General features: G+C 45.0%; 1 protein-coding gene across 1 annotated transcript in view; it reads right to left on the reverse strand.

Moving 5' to 3' along the window:
• LOC146813291 (uncharacterized) overlaps positions 1–21,844 on the reverse strand; it is a 68,125-nt gene that overhangs the window by 21,023 nt on the left and 25,258 nt on the right. The window contains exons 2-3 of the mRNA XM_085620111.1: positions 2,580–2,672; positions 146–318 (exon numbers count right to left, since the gene is read on the reverse strand). Coding sequence (XP_085476237.1) covers positions 146–318; positions 2,580–2,672 — 266 coding nt within the window. The remainder of the gene's footprint in view (positions 1–145; positions 319–2,579; positions 2,673–21,844) is intronic.

Here is a 21,844-nt window from a genome sequence, read left to right on the forward strand (position 1 = left end):
TCGCGGACGATAAGAGAAAAGGAACCCAACGAAGTAATGGGACTTATAGCACCACACTCAATGCAGAGACCAGCCGCACTTCAAAGGAAGCGCGACATCCACATTAAATGAACGCACACAGTGTGACTGCACGGTTCCAGCTCACCATTTTCAACTCATCGTGGAGCACTGCAAGGCGACCGCCATTCTCCAAACACAACCGTGAAGATATGTCCCAAGACGTTTCCACCTGGTTCCAAAAGTATTTGTTCATAGAAGGCATCCAATCATCGCGGCATTTTGGGTTTGGGATCAGACTTGAAGGTGGAGTGTGGCAGCCTACAAATACAGAGATAGTTGTAATATTTGTTAATAGTAAAATGACATTGAAGTACAAAAAATTCATTATCAGAAAGTGGCCGTAAAACCTATCTGGGATTGATAAAACATTAGGTTATGAAAACAATTCAACAACCCGAGATGGTTTTCCATATAAGTTGAAAGACCTTCTATGTTAAAGCAGATGATGATTTCAATAGAGGCTGCAAATGGCGGTTCTAATTGGGCCAGAAGGTTCGTGTAGTCTTCAATCATCAATCTGAATTTGAGGGACTGTGCAGAAGAGCTTCCGTCTTAGGGACACCCTCATCCCCTCCCCGACTGAGATAAGTGAGATAATCCTTATATTATGCAATTGCATCAGCACAAGTGTGAGGCGCTTCATGTGACCAGATGTTTAAATCTCCAGGAAGAATAAGCTCTTTGAGGGTGCTGGGTGAGACTCCAGACATCCTCTGGCAAAGTGTGGACACACTGTTTGGGAAGAAAGTCAACAGCATCAGATCTGAAACCTAGGCACAGCTACAACTGCTGTCCGGGCTCATATCTGCACATATATCACCCACATGCAAGTTAAAGACAGGCACGGAAGTGGAATACTGGGTGGGGCCAGTACCCAAACCATCAGCAGTTGACCGATCGTGGCACGATGAAATGAAACTTGTCAGACACCCAGGTGGCAACTTGATGACAATTCGGACAAGGAAAGGGAAACCTTTTTGCAGTAACTGCATGTTCTCTTCTTATTCTTCTGACTGTAGGGGTCTTCCTCCGTGGGTGCCTTAGCTTCTCATGCTCAGACTACCACTCCCTTCTCCACCACTAAATGCAGGAAGGACAGCTTTCACCAAGGAACCCACTCAAGACAAGCAGCGCCTGGCTTTCTCTTTCTTCCATCCTTTATGGACCTAACCCATAAGTGAGCATCAGTGGAAGAGTGCCCAAGAGGATTCCTAATGATTCTTACTAGGCAAGAGGGTAGTATGAGGCTTACTGACCACCTGTGGAACATCCCCAGTGATGTATAACACGGACACCATTTGGGCCATTTCACTGTCCGCCCTTGTATATGACATGCAAGCTCCAGTATCTTTGAGCACAAGAGACAAGACCCTTTTCATAAGTCCCTGTAATGTGGGTGTTGGAACCACCTCCAACGGCTGGTCGCTGTCTGCGAACGGGAACAAGTCTAACCTCTGGGGAACTGGGGAAGAAAATACGTTTCTATAACCTCACCTGAGAACACCTCCTCATGTGAAGTTATTGATGCATTCAACAAGAAAGAGAACCACACACTGACCGGAGGTCAAAGCTGGTACTAAAAGAAATTTGAAATGAATCTTGATGGAGAGCTATCAGCCAAGGAATGCTAGGAAGAGTCATTCTCAGCAATACGAATGCAGGTTGGGTACAAAACATTCGATAATCCGACATTTCATCCAGCCAGTGACTAGCGCAATGAAATCCAGGAAACTACAGAAGGTAGCTGGCAGACAAGACTTGCCAGGCTATCGAAATAAGCACCAAATTGTCTGAAAAATCTACAGGAATCCACATTGCAGTGAAGGACGCAAGGTGTAGAAGCAGCCTTGTAAAGTAAGAAATAGGTGCATGAAGATACAAGTAGATAAAAAGTAAAGTCATAGGTTACAAAACACAAACCACTAACACTCTGCTCTCCATCACATTATTTGTTGATACATTAATTAGGGTGGCACAGATCAAAGGGGGGGTAAATACTAATGACCATACAATTTGACTTTATTGACCTACTTGGAGTCTGGATTATGGTTAAAGTGCAAACACTCCCCCAGAAAAGTAAATTTTTCCTACAAATTGTGAATGGTAAACAAGGCATTAGATAATTATTCCAAACTATTCAAATTGAAAAATAATTTTGTGAGCACCAAAGAAATACACAATAATCAATGAGCAAATTCTTCATCTTCAGATCACCTACACCCAATAATGGAGTTAGTACGAAGGTGAAAGTATAAAAGTTATAACACAAGAGATGAAGAAAAATAGAATAGTGTTTACAACACGAGAGAGTCATTCCTCCCATCACCATAGTAGAATGTAGAAGTTTAAACTACAGTGATACATAAAGAATATGAAAGTGTTCAAAGTTTATATTTTATTTTCTTCTGATACACTTTTGAGGTTTTGAGGAAAATGCCCACATATGGACAACTTAAGATCCCTACATGACAAATATATGAACCTGCCTAAGCAGGTAGAGGATCTTCTCTGACACTTACAAAGACAAACGAACAGGAGAGTAAATCCGGTGACAGAAAGTCCAAAGAAAAGAAATGTTGTCATTCTCCAGGAGAAGGCTGTGTTCCAGAAACCTGAAAAAAGGAGAAGAGACAGACGGTCAGGCACATCTGGTCGGCAACCGGTAGCAAGAAAGGTCTCCAGAGACTTGTCAAGGCAGCTATTTGTAGTTTTTCATGTGGTTACAATCTCAAAAAGAAACACTGTAGATAATTTACTCATACACTTCCGTTTACTAATCCAGTAGCCTACCTGACTTATTTTATTCAATGTATCAAATTTAAAAAGATGAAAGGCTGAGCCACCCACATTGGGGTTCAACTCTGTAGCCACCAGGTTAGAGACAGTTCTCAGCATTAATACCACAAGGTTGAGGCATATAGGTAGAACCCAGAGCAGACCCAAGCATGCACTGTAACTTGATTAGACACCTTTGACATTATTATTTTTTTACTTTGTCAAGAAATCAAAAATATCTTGCAGATCATATGGTCTTTTGTTATTTAGTTTAGATCATGGGTACCCACAAACATTTTCCCAGGGGCCAAAAAGTATGGTTCTGTGGTGTGATTGAGGGCAGAACTGATGCCAGAAGAGTAGGGGCCAGGGGGTAGAAGGCGGGTATAGAGGAAGCGGATCATATACCTGTTGCACACAGATTTGTGGAGTTATTTTGAGGGTTTCATTCCATACTGCCCTCTAATTTAAGTCCCTACTGTCTACAAATGTGACAATACTCTGTTATTCTGTATGAGCCGCTATCCCTTTACTGCACCTTGCGGTAAGCCTTCTTTGCTTCCTATCACTGCATTTAGCGAATCAAGAGTGCAAAAATCTTAAATGGATTATTAAAATGGAATGAGATTTTAAGTTCCTCACAATCTCCTTATGCCTTTAGCCTCTTATGTGTAAATATTAGGTGTGCTAAGAAACAGGCAATGTTATGGTACTGTGTGCTATAAAGAAAAATGACAAAGACCTCCCAACAAGGTGTACAAGTTACTGAGTTGGATAGACAGAGACACCCAACCTCCACAACTAGACATGAGACAGTGTGAGAGGTTTAGCCATGTTACTATGAGATGATATGTAATCCTGGTTTTACCACTTTACTGAAATATTGTGGCTGTGAAATCTGTATTTACTTTTCTGTCATACCAAGCTGAAGGCAAGCAAAAGGCATGGAAACTTGATGCCCACTTAGGCCTCACGGACTCTGTTAGGCCCATAATCATGCCTTTCAGTGTCTTGTTGAATGTTTCGACTAGCCCATTTTGGGGGGGGGTAGTCAGATGTGGAGAACTTAGAGGTAACCCTATACTCAACCCACATGGCCTTCAAGAAGGCAGACATGATGTTGGTGCACCTGCCAGACACTACCTCTTTGGGAAACCCCACTCAGGGAAAGATTCCCATCAGTGCCCTGGCCACAATGAGTGCAGTCACTATTTTCAGGGGTATGCCTTTATGGTACCAGTTGGTATGGTCCACCAAAACCAAAATTAACCTTCTCAATCCGGTCCCCTCTCAAAGAGTGTTTCAAGCACGTGGACAGACTGGAGAGGGGGCCGTACACTTCACTCCTGACTCGTCACCGACTTCACAAGTCACACAGGACCTAAAGAATGCATCTGACTTCGTCCTCATCTGGGGCCAATAGAAGACAAGGGCTAGACAGTCAAAGGTTTTGGCCTGAACCATGTGTCCTGCCAAGGGTATGTAAGGAGACAACTCCAGTTGGAGTACCCTATTGCACTGGGGCATCGCCAACACTTAGCTTGACACAGGATCAGGGACCTTAGGCTCACTATATAGGGAACCATTTTCCCAATAGATGTGGTAATCTCCAAAACTAACATCGTTTACCTGGGCCTCGGCCTGCCACCATTGGCCCACAAAAGTTGGGCACTCACTCTGCACCTTGCAGAATTATGCTTGAGATGGTCCTCCTGTAGTTTGCCATCCAAATAGCTTAGGCTAGTATTCCAGGGTGAAAACATCTTCCCTCATAGGTCCTGTTGCCTCCTTCTCAGGGTCAGCCTCCTCCCTGGGTGTGGAAACGTACTGATTTTGCATGCACCTTTCCCTCCGCTGCGTGACAGGCACCAAGGCCACTGTTTCAGGCTCCAGGCCCTTCTGACGACTCTGTTGGGCTGCCATGGACCATGAAGTCATATGCACCCCCTCAGGAAATCCTAACAGATGAGATGTGAGCTCCACCCCTTTCAAGATGGTAGGCTCCAGGTCATTCCACAGCAGGTAATTTGCAGTCTTAGCTAGGCTTAAAGCTCGTCTCAGGAATGCTTAAAAGAATCTCAGCACTAGCAATCACTCTGGACCACATTGCCTACACTGGCACTAGGCTGCTAAATTTAGCACCAGAGCAGGGAGAAACACAGGGCTGCGCCGTATTCTTGTAAATACGGTGCAGCCCTGTGTTTCAGAAGTGGCGGAGCGAGCGTTAAGCCAATAAGGTAACGCCCCGCTCCGTCACTTCTTTTGTGAATATGTCCCTTAGTTTGTTATTGGGACAGTGTGGGGGTAGCAACATACAATGTCAGTATGGGAAGGCAAGAAGGTGATGAAGGATAGTGGCATCATGTCAGTATTTTTTAAGTGCATGAGGGGAGGGGTGAGTACCACCAAGCATGGTGGGAGATGGTGTCAAGATGCCAGGTGTTGTTTTTTTTTTTAAATTTGGACAGGGTGTTGGACAATGGCCAAGGGGTAGTGAGAGGCGCAAGATACATATTTTTAAAGTAGAGCAAGAGGTAGTGGGGCTGAAGAAGGTGAGCCAGTGTTCTATCCGGCTAACCCAAGTCTTTGCACATGCATAGCCGCTCTGTGGCATCAAGTGGGCTGAGGGCAATAACTTTGGGGACAAGACATATCCAACAGAAGACTGAAGATGGGTAGCTGTAGATACTATGCAGATATCCAACGCGGTGTTCCAAGAAAAATCATGGCAAACTCATGCTTTGCCCTCTATTTGATTCCACAATGAACCAGTCACAGAAAACCCCTTTATTAACAGCTAGCCATCTAGTCTCAAAATCTGCTACTGTTTATTACCCTTTGCACTTTCTCCCTCCAGCGCAGGACACAGAAAATCATTAACTGGGCAAACTATCTATCTCAAGTTCAATACACCCCCAAAGGACTTCTACGAAAACATGATTTGCAAGTGGTGCTGTACACAGGATGTTGAACTGTGTTCACAGTGATGGTTTGTAAATGTTTTTTCATCTGTTCCAACAGGAACTCTTCAGGGGCCCAGGACACACCGGCTGCCAGGAAAGCACCTGACAGACATCCAAGAACCTGGGGCTTTAATTGTGCTCAAGCTCCAATTTCTGGAGCAACAGATCCTGCCACTTAAGGGTGCATATATGTAAGAAATCTGCCCTTTCTGCACGGTCGTCCAGGATTTTTCACCTTTTGCTGGGCCCTATATGGTTTCTAATTGTGGAACTCTGTGCATTACCCCTGCTGCCAGTGATAAAGTGCCTGGGCTGCCCTTTTTCTCGCGGTGGAATGGGCACACCCTTAATTGCCGTATTTAACTTACCTAGAAGTAGGGCTCGCAGTTTTATGGTATTTCATTTTTTTACATTTCCGACTGTAGTTATCCAGTTCTCTGTCCGATAATTTCATATGTATTTATCCATATTTATTTCGGGTAAAAATGAAGCTGAAACTAGTACAATCATACAGATAAAAGGACAGGCCCTGGCTAGAAACTTCCTCACGAACAACCGTAAGTGCAGTTCTTCCCTTCACCCGTACATCCACAAATGGCAGTATGCAGGACAATCTAATGAGCAGTCCCTTTTTAACAAAGTCTTAAGGGAAGTTTTAATGGCAAGTCAGTCTCCATTCTCCTCACTTACGAATCTGGGTCTCTACCCTACAAATACAGTAAAGCAGGAACTACACATCCACTGTCCGGGGAGGCGATCCGTACCCTTAGTCTTCTGCAATGTTAGAACCAGGGGCATGCATCCCTCCGTCCTCAATACTCAAACACTAATGCATACAGAGTACTACTGCTATACATGTTTCATGCACCTAATGTGTATGCACTGGACAGGCACATGGGGTGTCCGTATTAGTGCCCGAGTTTCACATCCCAGTGGAACCTAGAGAAGAATGCCAGGGCTGCGTAGTCTTGATTCCAGCTCATGCCTCTTCAATCTGCCGCTAGACACTCCGTGCACCTCTATCTCACCCTTGCGGGTCTTTTTCATCCCTGCTTCTTCCCTTTGACAGTTTTACCTGTCTTTAGCTTCCTCCCTCTTTCCCCTTGTACCTTTTTTTCTCTCTAATTCTGGATCAAAGTTGGAGGTTGAAAAATATGCGCCAGTCTCCAAAAATGCTTGCAGGTGGGCCCCACCTGCAACCACTGGCTTAAATTAAGCACTGAGTACCCCATGCTCTTGCAGACACCGAAATAAAGAGTGTTGTCACAATACAAATTCTCCCAAACCACAACCAAGCAACAGTGCCCTAATGAAACTTCGAAACCTGAGAGTGTCCCACTGGAAAGTACGTGGACGGGGCCAGACACATTCAAGAGCTCTCAGTTGTCCATGCACAGTAGTGGAGGGGGCCCCCTGGAGCTCGGAGCTCCCCTCCCCATTGTGGGGGCTGTGAGGGCTATTTTTACACCACTGCCCAGCAACAGCCATAACTACATTTTGATACAGCACATAAACCTCCCTTAGGCTGTGCCTTTGTGTTATGTTGAAAAGAATGAATGGTAGGAAATTCCACAGGTAGCCTTGAGGTATATTTTAAGTAGAGGTTTATTAGTCGGTCACCAGATGGTACAAGGTAGTTCAATAGATGACAAGATTAGTCTAGATGATGGCCCCACCAGGAGCAGCATGGTTGCTGCTCAGCCCACTCTCTCCAACTGTCACTCTCTCCAGGCCAGCAGGCACACAAACATTCCACTCTCTCTCTCATCAGGCATTCCAACATTCCACGCATCCACCACATTCATTCTGGCTGAGCAGCTAAGAGGGGAATGCACTTAAGGGAATTAAGGTACAACATATCCCCTTCCCTTGGCAACAATAAACAACAATAATTGCGACATTGCGGCAAAAATAAGAATAAGCATGCACGTAACATTGCACACAATAAATATGAATAGTAAATATGAAAATGCAGTGAGATAGAAGTAAGGGATGAGTAAATAGCAAAAAGCAACAAGAATGGACGAAGAGTGGTAATTAGCAAGGATTCAAGTTCAAAAGGTACAAATAGCACTTCCCCTTCCCTTGGGAAAAACAATAGAAAAGGTTGGAACCTTGCATGTAAAACATTCAAGTGTGATTAAAGTAAAGAGAAGAAAAACAGAATATAAGGAGATAATAACAGAGATTAGAGAAGGCAGAACAAAGAAAGTAGGTAAAAAGGTGCAAAGCGGTAGCGTAACTGACAGCCGGGGAAAAAGAAACCAAAAGGTCTGACCCCCAACTACATTTCTACACACAGCACAATGGAGGAAATAGTGCAGGACTGGAAGAATGAAGAACCTCGGGAGATGTTTTGCACGCCTCATATACTAATATATTAAATAAGAACCCCGGGAGACGTAAATACCTATGCACTCATCCTCTTTTGCACGCCTCATGTACTAATATACTAAAGCACCACTGAGTATCATGAACTAATGAGTGGGTACATGCCCATTGCGCATTACAAATAAAGATGGGTACTCCGCCCATTGCGCATTTTAAATAAAGATGGGTACACTGCCCATTGCGTGTTTTAACTAAACTAAATATGAGTACACTGCCAGTTACGTATTACTAAATAAAATGTTGGTACACTGCCCATTGCGCATTTTAACTAAAGATGGGTACACAGCCCACTGCGCAAGTAACCACTGAAAGATAACAATCTAAAGAGTAATGCAAGCGTAACACTGCTGCTAGGCACCAAAGACTGTGTAGGGTGTGCGCACTACCCCCACTGAAGAATAAAAACTAGTGTAAGAAGATCAGCTCCTAAACAACAAATACCCTACAAAAAAAAATTCCAGATACCCTGAAAGTATCTAAGTCAGAAGTATCTAAGTCAGGAAAACAAATAAGGCGAAGCGTAACTCTCTAAGAAGTGTCAACGGCAATCTCACTACAGTGAAATATCACTAACATTGTAATATAACTAATAAAGCATGCATTAGATACAACGAAAGCATGAACACATAGAAAGTAACCACAGTGCAAAACACATGTCACGAAACACTGTCCATTGAAACATAATAAACTAAAACAAATAAAGTTGTCACCGTAGTTCCACTTTTAAGGGTACTTCTCTGCAATTGTACCAAATCATCCAGACTGGAAACATTCGGCGTTTGTATTACTTTGTGTGCGCTTCAATGGTTGACTCTCTGCTTTCTTATTGAAAAATGATTAGTTCAGTTCAGTTCAAAAGGTTTTTTCACCAGTGCGACTGTTCATTAAGCCGCGCTACTCGATTTCCACAGAGCATCTGAGCAGGCAGGAATTTGAAGAATTAGCAGGATACAATGTCCTGGTGTATTTCGGAAAAACTTTATTGTCCTCCAAAAGGAAGAAAAACGTGGTTGGCAGGAGCAGCACCGCTGAATGAACACCGGAAGACAGCGTGGCTTAGGTGCATGGCTCTGGTGGAAACGCAATATGGCGGCTCGCTTCATGACGCCGTGCCGGTTGGCTCACAGTACGCCAGTGCACACAGGCGTCAAGGAGCAGCTCTGACAGGCATGGAAGCAGAGACACCTCACGAGGGAATGCAGGTGAGCTTGAGCGCGCTGAGGAAGTCACACGCAACATTTTCAAGCAGCAACACGCATTGCTAACGGCTCACACCCTCAACAAGGCTCAAAGTTTAAAAACCAACACGGACAAAAACTCACCCAAGACATAGGTAAAGCGCCATACTTGCCCATGACTCAAGACACGCAACACTTGTCCAGTAGCTGCCAATCTGGTGGAAAGCAAATGCTGTCATGTCAGTTGAAATACACAAGCAGCCATAGTAGACGAGGCCCATCGTGTCAGTCAGGGAGCGCGCGTCTCCAAACACCGTAGACAAATTATCCAATGCCACACCAATGTCCCCGCAGTTCCGCTAGAACAAAGATGAACGGTGTCTTCCGACATCAAGTGAATGACAACAAGTTTCCGAGTGGATGGTGCTCTCTACACACCAATAGATAATACAGTTTGCCGTAACCGTTTCAAAAGATTGCAGATGAGGGCAACTCCAAATGTTTGAACACACTGCTAGACTCTGCTGAAGACAGTAGTTTAAAGATCGTGAAACTTTTTCTCTTTTTTAGTTCACGTTTCAGTAGGCAGGATTTTGAAAGTAAGCCAGTCTTAAACATATATTGATTAACGCTGTATCTATTTTCCTTTGAAGTATAAATCCATAAGTATAAGGAATGTGAAGCGCCCTGGGTAGGCTGTCCAGATGGTGAAGAACACTGCTGGGACCTGTGGGGGCGTTCTTTTCCTTGCTTATTAAAGTTGCTTTGCTTTGAGTAGTATCTTGTACAAATAAAGTTCTGCATAAATGTAAGTATCTTCACCTTCAGTAGTCTTGTCACGCAGGGTTTCTTCCAGATCGTCACCAATGTTGAAAGGATGAATAGTAGGAAATTCCACAGGTAGCCTTGAGGTATATTTTAAGTAGAGGTTTATTAGTCGGTTACCAGATGGTACAAGGTAGTTCAATAGATGACCAGATTAGTCTAGATGATGGCCCCACCAGGAGCAGCATGGTTGCTGCTCAGCCCACTCTCTCCAACTGTCACTCTCTCCACCAAGCAGGCACAGAAACATTCCACTCTCTCTCTCATCAGGCATTCCAACATTCCACGCAGTCATCACATTCCTTCTGGCTGAGCAGCTAAGAGGGGAATGCACTTAAGGGAATTAAGGTACAACATATTACATAAAGCGGTTTAGTGATTATGGAAGGAAGGAAGCCTCATATGACAGTGTGCAGGTTCGAACGCCTGAATTGGAGACCACAGAGATAGCAGAGGAGAACATTAACCTCCTGAGCTATCCCCTTGGCAGCAAAAAGGCCTTTAATTTACTTACCCGATGCTATAAAGTGCAAAGATAGTACTTGTTGGAATGAACTACACTAGATTGTGAGAGAACTATGACAACCGCACCCCCCTTGTAGGGACATGCCTACAACAGTGAACATTGACATCAGCACTGTGAAATGGGGTTTATGAAGGTTTTGGGAAATGCACGATTCAAACACTTTGGGGCAGATTTACAAGCCCCTTGCGCCTGATTGCATCGCCAGTTCGTCACTCTTTTTGACGCAATGGTGGCGCAATCAATGCAGCCAATTTACAACATGACGCATCTAGGGAGATGCGTCACGTTGTAAAGCCCTGCGTCACATTACACCTGCGCCAGGTAGAATGTATGCAGGGTGGGCGTTCCCACGCAAAAAAAACATGTAGAACCGACGCCTGCATCAAAATCCCTACGCCTCCTCAGACCAGGCGTAAGGAATGACGCAGGGCTTTTCATATGGGACTCACCTATCTGTTGTGGCGCTTTGCTGGAGTTGCGTCACTTTCATTAACAACTCCAGCAATGCGTCACTTTTGTGCCAGCAGATGCGTCAGTATTTATGACGCACCTGTTAATCCTTGTGCCATGGCGCACCGTATTGTAAATACAGTGCATCCATGGTGGCGGAAGGACATTTGGCGCTGGTGCAAGGAAACTGACGCATCTATGCAGATGCGTCAGTTCCTTGTAAATCTGCCCCTCAGTTGCCCTGACTAAGCGGCTAAACCTGCAACGCAACCTGTGAGGCAGGCCAGTCCTGTTGCTCTCACGCTCCATCACCTATGAGTATGGGAAAGGCCGCCTAATCTCAACCATATAGGAGCCAGTGGCCCACCCTCCCCCCCCCCAATTACTCTTAGTGCATTGACAGGAGGAAAGTTCTGCTTCGCGTTGGTGCTGCCATGCGCTGGGCAGAGTGGAAACAGGGAAACAACGTACTCCAGGCGGCTGCCCAGGTGAGTTACAAGACTTGGTGCACAAAACACTTAATTACGGACAATCTCGACTCCCTGACCCTCTGTGACCAGGGCTCAAGGCTGGTAAACAGTAAGGGTGGACGGAATTTACGCGAAGATGCAGAGATTGCTTTTCCCGCCCGTTCGCAATGTGTTTTTGCGTGCTAGCAGGGAAATATATCTCCAACTTGCCCATGCGGTCGCTAATGGGTGCGGCCATCTTGCTCGCAATGCTTATTTCCTGTTCTGGGTCGAATGACGTATTCGCGATCGCAATGACGTGTTCGCGATCGCACACTCTTGCGGGATAGCGCGACCGGCTACCAACAATCCAACATCTCGTGGCGAACGGATTGGAAAACTCATCGGCGAACGCAGGGACCCGGTAAGTCGCGCGCGTGAGAACGCATTTTTTAAGCGCAAACAAGAAAAATACTTCCGTTTCGCAGCAGATTGCAAAAGTTTTGACATTTTCGCGCTCTACGCGGAACGCAAAAATGTCAAAATATCGCAAAATTCCGCGAGCGGAACGAAATTTACCGCCAAGGCCTAGTAAACAGAAGGAAAACGGCCCTCGTCAACCACTGAAAAGGCTAAACATGCAACACAAACTAAAAGGCACTTAGATCACCTTGTGAAGCCCCCCCTTTTAAAGGTGTTACAAAAGTGCAGCGCTAAATAAAATTCAAACTACATTAATGAAATCTTTAACAATGATATCATGGCAGAAACTGCTTTGCCCCGCATCAAAGAAAAGCATATTCTATAACCAACATGAACGACCACGTGCCACACATGGGAAATACACCCGCTGTGACATATTTAAAGGAATGAAAAGACACGGCGAGCGCAATGAATTTGCCTGAAATGTCCGGTTGCCTGCACGCCCCGGTGGCAACGCCTGCACTCTGTAAAACATCAGCTGTGACACTGACAAAACGAACGACACCGGGAGCTTCATTGGCCCCGAAACCCAAGATGGTCCATGACGGGAATCGAGCCTGGTGCCCAACTGCGGGGGCCTCAGTACGTCTAACACGTTACACAGCTGTAGAGTCCTTTGCCGTGCTCGAAGCCAAGGCTGGGGTTACATGGCGTTAACTACATGTATGTCCGGTATGCATCTAAATGATGAACACGTTGCTCTGCTCACGACGTGGGCAACTCCCGATGCTGGTGTCACCATGCGTCAGTAACACTTTTTGTATCACCCCTGAAGGATGAAAGCATGAAAGACGCAAACCCACTCAATTACTTGCAGGCCACTCGTTTGCTGGGAGCCATGTTACTGGCCCAAGAACCCCTGACCCAGAGAGGGGGCATTAGCAGCGCAGCAGACGGACATCAACCCACTGAGATAGCGAGGGCCGTCGCTGAATGTGTGTGTGTGAGAGATAAGGCACATACAGAAGCTCAAAACGAAGGGGGTGGCAGGGTGCTGCCACCTGCGAGAACGAGCCGCACCGCTTCTGCTCCTCGCCTGGAAGCCTGCCCGATGCGAAACTAAAAAACATGCCAATGCGATCTGGTTTCAAGTGACCTTATTGATGTTTGCTCACAGTAGCCTCCTCTCGGTGCAGGCGCCGTGTTTGGTGATAGCGTACATTCTCATTGGAGTTTGCCTCCGCCTCCCAAAAGCTTCACTCTTTCAACACGGAGAGCCTGCAGAAATGCCTGCAGCTAAACCAGAGCATGACACAAATGCATTGTCCCCCAAACCTAACACAAACACAGAAACGTAACAAGCATTGGCATAGCCAATAGGTCTCGCCTTTGGGACCTTATAAGTGTTTAGCCATGCAGCACATTATCCTGGGTGCTGTGCCCCAGGGATTGAAGGACTGTACAATTGCTACACACTGGTCGTGCAGTTCAATTCAGGAATATATCCTGGCCTCAGGAGACATTTATGGGAAGGCCAGGTCTCAGACAGAGGTGGGCGAGAAATGTGGGGCAGTGAGAGGCATTGAGTTTGGGAAGAGTGAAAGGAGGCTGCAGTGGAGTAACAGAGAAGCCTACGACACTTGCACAGGGGAGAGGAGGGTGCACAGCCTTCTGTCACTAAAACAGTTTAGCCTAAGGCCTAAAAAATCTCCAAGATACACGAGTCTTGGGGCACTCAGCACACTCTGCAGGTAGCCCATTATTTTGCATGACACCAATGCAGAGGGGTTGTTGGGAGGAGGGGAGTCAGAAAGCTGGGGGAGGCAAGTGGGAGAATTTTATGACGTAGACAGGCAGGTGGGTGAGCCAGAAGAGAGAGAGTGAGAGAGGACATCACAGTGAAAGATGTGTGGGAGAGCAGAAAAAAAAAGAGACTTAAAAAAGTGTTGCGAGATAAAAGAGAGAGAGGGAAGGGAAGCCACAGGGTATGTGGGAGTGAGAGGGAGGGAGAGAAATGTGAAAGAGGCAGCAGGATAATGAGAGAGAGACAATAACATATACATAACACAACCTTGCAATGTCTATTTTTGTCTCAAGTGCGGTCAGCAAAACGATGACGCTCCATCTCGTATTACGCAAGTTCCGTTTAAAAACATTTCACAGCTCGTTGAGAAGCATTATACTCAAGAGAATTTAAGGATTTCTGGTGAAGTTATTTGAAAATAAAACGAACGAAAATGCATTTCTCTCACCAAGTACACACGCATTTATTTAGTCTTTGCAGGGTAATAAATCTCTCTAATCACAGCATCTCAGGTTCTGCTAGCTTTCATTATATGAACGATTCTATAGCCTGTTATATGACATAAAATTCGCACGTATACTTTCTGCCACTGTTTCTCAAAAATAAGGAGAGCTGGAGGCTTTGAGGCTTGACAGCAAAACACACAATAAACGGTCGTGCATGAGCTACACATGCTCAAACTGGGGCCTAACTTTTATTTAAAACAGTGTTGCAATATAAGAAGAGAGTTCAGAGGGAGCCCATGAATTAAGCTGCCCGTTAATTAACAATAATTACGTTTATATTTTCGTAGGTGAGCGTGTCCACTCATGCACTGGAAAAATATCACTTTGTCGTAGCAAAATTGCAATGACTTGATTCAGCGCGAAGTCAACTATGTCTCGTTTCCGGATGGGAAATTATAATATGTTTGTCCCTAGTAAAGTGCACGGAGTGTGCCAGGGCCTGTAAATCAAATGCTACTAGTGGGCCTGCAGCACTGATTGTGCCACCCACGTGAGTAGCCCTAAAAAGTTAACTCAGACCTGCCATTTTAGAGTCTGCGCGCAGTTTGTAACTGCCTTGTCGAGTGCACCCACTTGCCAGGCCCTAAACCTTACCTTTTCTACATGTCAGTCACCCCTAAGGTAGGCCCAAGGTACCCCCCTGTGGGCAGGGTGCTGTGTATGTGAAAGGTAGGACATGGCCTGGTGTGTGTGGCATGTCTTGATAGTGAATTACAGCCCATTTCGTTTTTCACTATTGCAAGGCTACCTGTTCCCCATAGGACAGAATGGGAAGTTTGTTTATAACATCTTATAAACATAACTGGCCCTGGGAACTAGGTAGGAAGATAAAGTTTAGTATGCCTGAACTCAGAATCTAAAGATGCACCTTTTAGTGAAGGTGATTGTTACATTCCGTGTTTGAAAATATCACTTTTAGAAAGTAGGTATTTTCTTGCTCAGTCATCCTGTGTCTCTCTGCTGGAATGTGGATTGCCTATCTGGGTTTTGGATGACATAAGGCTGGGGAGCAGGAGTGGCTCCAGATAGTCTAGGTAGGGTTGGAAAGGGCTGAATAGACCTGGGCTGCAATCGGGAGGGGATTTCCTTGCACCTCAAAGGGCCTGGTCTGCCTCTGACAATGCCGTCTCCACCTCCTGCCGGGAAATCACACCAGAGAAGGCAGAACTGGTTCTGGTTGGGCACAGACTTCACTCACTCACTTTGGGCCCCACTTAGGTAGAAGTGCATCCCTGTCATCAGGTATATGCCCGCCCTCTATCAAACCTAGTTTTTAGAGGGCGAGGACTGGCCAATGATGAAGCATGACACCAGGTGTTGTGTGAGGCCAGTCTGTAATCTTTTATGAGATGTCCACACTCACATAACACTACTCAGCACTTTTTAGGTCATTCCAATAGGAGCGGCCCCATTTGTGGTTAAAAATTTGTGTTGGAGGCAGGCCGTCTCCTATTTCCCTGGCGAGCCTCTAGTTCCCTTCCCCAGCAAGTCTGGGGCTAGTGTGCATTTATTGTGGTACAGCCAATGGCTGTGGGAACATGATTCAGGGTTTATATAAATAGCCTAATATGGGGTTGCACTAAGCAAATTGAGTTGGCAACCAAGGACTCACTTAAAATAGTTTTCCTTACACATCTGTATTTATTACCTACTGACACCCTATATCCAACATGGAGTCCGAACTAGCATTTGGAGAGGAAAACTATGCTGAGATCTTGAGGACTCCATCTCTCTTGGCAGAAACTGTAGTAACCCAGACATTAAAAAAACCTCAGATGAGTGGGAAGCTCTTACTGATAAAAAGAAACAGCAGGTCAGAACAGCCCTTCACGGGGCTTTTATGACCGAATATCTTAGAAAGAACACTGCCCCTAGAGGACTAGTGGTGAACAACGAACCAAGACTCTTTTTAGACAACAAAGAGTTTCGGATCAACTGGTCCGGAATTGCATGGAAATGCACGAAGGACTGGTTGGTTCTTATAATCAACAATGCTAGACAGCTAGGGGATGCACTACTTATTGAAATACAACAAAGTGAAAGCCGACTGAAAACCCTTGTCCACATTACTGTCTATAAGAAGAAACTGGAAGAGATCAATACTGATCAGTCAGAATACCGAGAATACTTGACCCAATGTAAAATCACTAAGCTGCAAAAGGATGTACAAAAATGTAATCGTGATACAGTATATCCCTATACGACAGATGAATATTATGATCAGCCACAACAACCAAAAACAACGCGTAAACAACTGTCCAGACCGACCCCACAGAATTGGACATTTAGTTCGGGTGAAGAAAGGAGTAGTTCGGAAAGTAGCAGCGATGAAAGTACAGGCAGACAATTTGGGAGAAAATACCAAAATCCACATCACCCAATGTATGTACAACCAATACATCCGTTTGGCTTCTGACAACAACCCTGCTATCCCCAAGGATTTGGATTCCCACCAGGACCCCAGCCTTTTTTATCCAGAGGCCGTGGCAGGGGCAGAGGAAGACAAAAACAAAGAAGAAACACAAGAGTCCAATGGGACGACCAAATACCGAATGTAACGGGAGCAGTGACTCGGAGCAGGGGCAAAGGCAACGGCCCCTCAACGAGCAAGGAGTGAGTAATATTTTTTTTTTGTTGTTGTCCTCATTGCTACCATGGTTTCAATGCCAGACCAGATTAACATACACGCAGCTGTCTCAGTTCATAGAAAAACTGGCAGGGATATAAAAGAGACATAATGGGTACCCAATATCCCTCAGCTATTGCGATCTCAATCTTAGAAGGCAAAGAACCAACCGGTTACCATCTTATAGGCAACCTTGGTATGGGTGGCAGCCAAGTCAACCCGGGCTAGGACCAGGTACCGGCTAATCTCATGGTGCAAAGACAAGGGGGCACCATAGTAGAGTAATCATCGGACCCGGGGAAAAAAAAAAAAACCCCGGATATTTCAGTGTACCCATGATAACAAATACCAGAAAGCCCTTTTGCTCTGATTACCAGACCTAGCAAGGTCCATACGTGATGTGTACAAAACGGAAGCCTGCCATTCACTAAAGTTGGGAGGTGACGAATCCTTCCACTTCCTGCAGATCTCCCTTCTTGCCAACAGCACCGCATAGAACACCAAATTTTTGGCTGCACTTTGAACTCCTTCCAAAATCCCAAAGATTACAAGAGGCAAGTCTATGTTAACCTGGACACCCAGTGATGTGGTTAGAGTATTGCTAATAGCTGCCCAATATGACTCTAGTCTAGGGCAATCAAAGAACATGTGAGTGTCTGATGCTGCCAGAAGGCCACACCTTGAGCATGCCACGGAGTTGCCCTCAGAAAATTTAGATAATCTGAGGGGAGAATAGTATGCCCTATGGAAGGTAAAAAGGTGGTTTCTGCGTAGCCATGAAGGCTTCACTATGCTACACAAGAGGCCGCATGACGCTGACCAGAGTTTTTGTAAGTTTTGACCAGAAATTGAAGGACTCCACAGCAAGTCCGGCAGACTAAAAGCTCCATCCGTTTCCTCAAGTAGGAGTCTATACCACTGTGAAGTCTCCTTTTTACCCAATGGGTTGTTGACCAGATTATTGATAAGTAGGCTATATCCTCCAAGTGGAAACTTATTTCTTTCGAGGGATTGAGTTTTATAGGCCTGAGTCCAACTAGTCATTTGCAAGTATGTGAACCTTGATAGGTTGGGGCCGATCTTAGCCTGAAGCTGTTCCCATGAAAGCAACTCCCCTTCAAAGAAGAGATCTCCCCAAACCTCTAGGCCTGCGTCTCTTATAGGCGCCGCTAAACTGTCTCCAAGCCAGACGGGATTTTCAGGTAGCCCCCATAGCGGTGTTCTATCACAGAAATACCCTTGTTTTATAGATCTTGTGACTTCAGCCCACATTTTTGCCAATCCTTGTAAAACCTTCAGTTTTATTTTTTTAAAGTACTTTGGGTTACCAAATTTAAAAAGAAAGGCCGATTGGCTAACACCTTCCCCTTCTAGCATAGCTGAAAACATCAGGCCCACCCCGTAATCTGAAGGCATTTTTAACAACATACGGGAATGAGACAACTGGAAGGCCCAAGTGTATAATTTCAAATCCGGGGCAGCCAAGCCCCCCTTGTCTCTTCGCCGCCTAAGCTTTTTCCATGATATCCTTGCCTGTTTGTTGTTCCAGATAAAAGTTGTTATGTCTGACTGTAGTTTAACTAAACAAGAATAATCGAAGTGCAAGGGAATGGTACAACACAAAAAAGAAATTTTAGTAAGAATCAACATTTTAATTAGATTGACCCTCCCAATTAAAGAGAGTGGAATATGAGACCATGAATGCAATAACCTACGGCATTCTTTAGCTACTGCTGATAAATTAACTTGAGTCATTTTTTCTATATCCTTCCCAATATGTAGACCCAAATACCTCATCGAGGAACCTGCTTGTAACTCCCTAGCTCGTCCGTCATCATTCCAGACGAGCATCTCAGTTTTTGTATCGTTAATATCATAACTGGATACTTGACCAAAAGAGTGGGCAGTCTTTAAAATTATGGGGATTGCAGTGCCAACATCGGATGTAAGAATAAGTACGTCGTCGGCGTATAGGGCTACTTTCCTTTCCCACCCTTTATAAGAAAAAGGCTTAATAGTGACCTCCTCCCTCAGTTGTTGCGCGAAGGGTTCGATATAAAAATCAAACAATAGGGGGGAAAGTGGGCAGCCCTGCCGTGTCCCCCTAGTCATAGTTACCGGGTAAGATAGCTCTCCATTAACCAAAAGGCGTGCAACTGGGCTATGATATAACAAACCAATTGCTCTACGAAACCCTGCCCCCACGCCAAACTTAGCCAAAGCCCCCGACAGGCATACCCAATTAACCCTGTTGAAAGCCTTGGTCGCATCCAACGTGAGGGCCGCCAAAGGAAGGGTCCGGGCCGATGCTATATCGATAGCACCTATTAAGTCATAGGTTAGCTCAAATAATTGTCGCCCCTTCACAAAGCCCTTCTGGTCAGGGTGGAGGACCGAAGGCGCTATCTCGGCCAACCTTGATGCCAAAATTGTGGTGAAGATCTTATAGTCCACATTGAGGATTGAAATTGGCCTATAGGATCCACAAGCGGTCTTTGGTTTCCCTGGTTTCAAGATAAGGGTGATTGAGGCATTATCCCAGGAGGAAGGCGGGATCTGTCCTTCCACTAAGATTTGATTGAATAGAACAGTAAGAAAGGGGACTAATTCTGTTTCAAGGGCTCTATAGATTTCTGCCGGCAACCCATCGGGTCCGGCCGCCTTCCCCTTCTTACTTCTTTTAATGGCAGATCTTACCTCATCCGTAGTAATGGCATTATCTAAGAATTGAGACTGCTCAGCAGAAAGCAAAGGAAGATTAATGTCCCTCAGCCAACCTTCAATAGAATCTAACGAGATCTCCTTATCCTCCTCGTAAATCACCTGGAAGTAATCTCTGAAGGCACCCCTGATATCCTCATCTGAAGAGAAGGTGTTATTATCAACAGTTATTGCAGCTATGTTATTGCGAACCAGATCTGTTTTGGTCTTCCAGGCCAGTAGTTTCCCCGTGCCCTCGCTGTATTCGAAATTGGCCAACTTACTGGCTTCCCATCTTTGTTGAAGTCGAAGGTTTAATATCGAGCTCAAACTACCCTTCAGAGCCACTAATTGATTACAAAGAGTGGGTAGATCTAATCCGGAAGCCATATAATTGGTGTCTATATCTTGTTGCGTTTGACGTATTTGAGCTTCAATAGAAATGACTTCCTCTCTATGTTTCTTCCTGCGGTATGAAACTTTCCCCATAATAACCCCTCTCAAAAAAGCTTTAAACGAATCCCAAATCATCCTGGTCGTAGCTGAACCCCTGTTGGAATCCAAAAAATTATGGGTTTCAGATTTAAGAAATGTGATATTCTCAAAAGAAGAGAGAAGAGAGCGGTCAAAAGACCATGTGTTGGAAGACCTCTTAATCGGTCTGACAAGTTCCATTACAACAGCCGCGTGGTCTGACAGATGTAATGGGAGGTAGCTAATGGCCTTGACGGAATCTACCAGCCTCAGACTAATTAAGATGAAGTCAATTCTGGACTGGTGATGGTACTTGTAGTTCTGGAAAGAAACCCCTTGTTGTTGCCCCGACCTCTCTCGCCAAATATCAACATATCCATATTGCTTCATTACACTTTGCAGCAAGGCCCTGGTCTTAGAAAAAACTAGGGATCGATTATTGGCCGATTTGTCCAATAAGGGGTCCAGTACGACATTAAAGTCGCCTGCCAGGATAATGGGTTCAGGGAAGGAAAGCAGGTGTGAAAATATAGACTCCAGAATGGAGGGGTCGTCCTGATTCGGACCATAGTATCCCAAGATTGTACTTTGCATACCGGACATAACAACTGACGCAATGGCCCATCTGCCACCTGGGTCGACCACTTGTGATATCAACCTAGCTTTAGCTCCTTTTTTGAATACAACTGAGACCCCTCTTGTGTTAGTTGTTTGGGTAGTTGAAACTGCGAAGTCTATCCACCTATTTTTCTTGATAAGGCCAAGCATTTCAGTATGAGTTAGGTGCGTCTCCTGGAGCACAATGACCTGCGCATCCAAGTCCCGCAAGTATTGCATAATTCTATTAGCTCTAGGCTTGGTGCGGAGGCCATTTACATTCCAGGAGATATATTTTACACTACCCATACTTAAACAAGAAAAGAAAAAATAAGGCTAAGATTACCATTTGTTGCTTTAATTCTTTGCTCAACATCTGCCTGCTTCCATCCTTTTTAACACTTCTTCGATCAATGAGGACCTTTTTATATTTTAGCCAGCTCCCACCCCCCCACCTAACCCCGTGCATCCCCTCAACCCCACCCCCCCCCCTTGGAAAACCCTTGTGTTATCTAACCGGCCCATAGTCCGGTAGACAGCACCCCTTCCACAAGCTCCCGTCAAGAAAAAACCCCACCTACCCCAGAAAAAAAAAAAAATGCAAAACAAAAAGGTATAGGACATAAAAGTGAAACCCCGCTTCATCATGCCCTAAAAAAGAAGTTACCAAAGCTATTTTTAACAATTAGCTAGGAAGTAGAAAGAAGGACATTTTAGTCGAAAATGAATAAATAGATGTGACCTAAGGTAAAGAAGCGTACAGCTTCGTATTAATAGTAGCACATTAACTATTAGGCTTCTCTAAAAAGATTCACCAACGCTATCTCACAATATGCGTAATCTATTTATGCTCATTACCTAACGTCGACAAAAGCTCGTCGGCTGCCTGCACTGAACTAATGTTGTACATCCAGTTATTGTGCATAACTTTGATGGCTGCTGGGAACATGAGCTGAGCTGTTGCTCCTACCTTTCTAAAGGCATCCAAACGCCTCCAAAACTCCCATTGTTTCTCCAATGTGATTCTGGAGAGGTCAGATCTAACTAGGAAAGTAAAACCTTTCCCTGCAAGAGACTTTTGTTTTAATGCCAGGTTA

This window comes from Triturus cristatus, chromosome 7 (genome assembly GCF_964204655.1).
Source record: "Triturus cristatus chromosome 7, aTriCri1.1, whole genome shotgun sequence".
In the NCBI taxonomy this organism is placed as follows: Eukaryota; Metazoa; Chordata; class Amphibia; order Caudata; family Salamandridae; genus Triturus; species Triturus cristatus.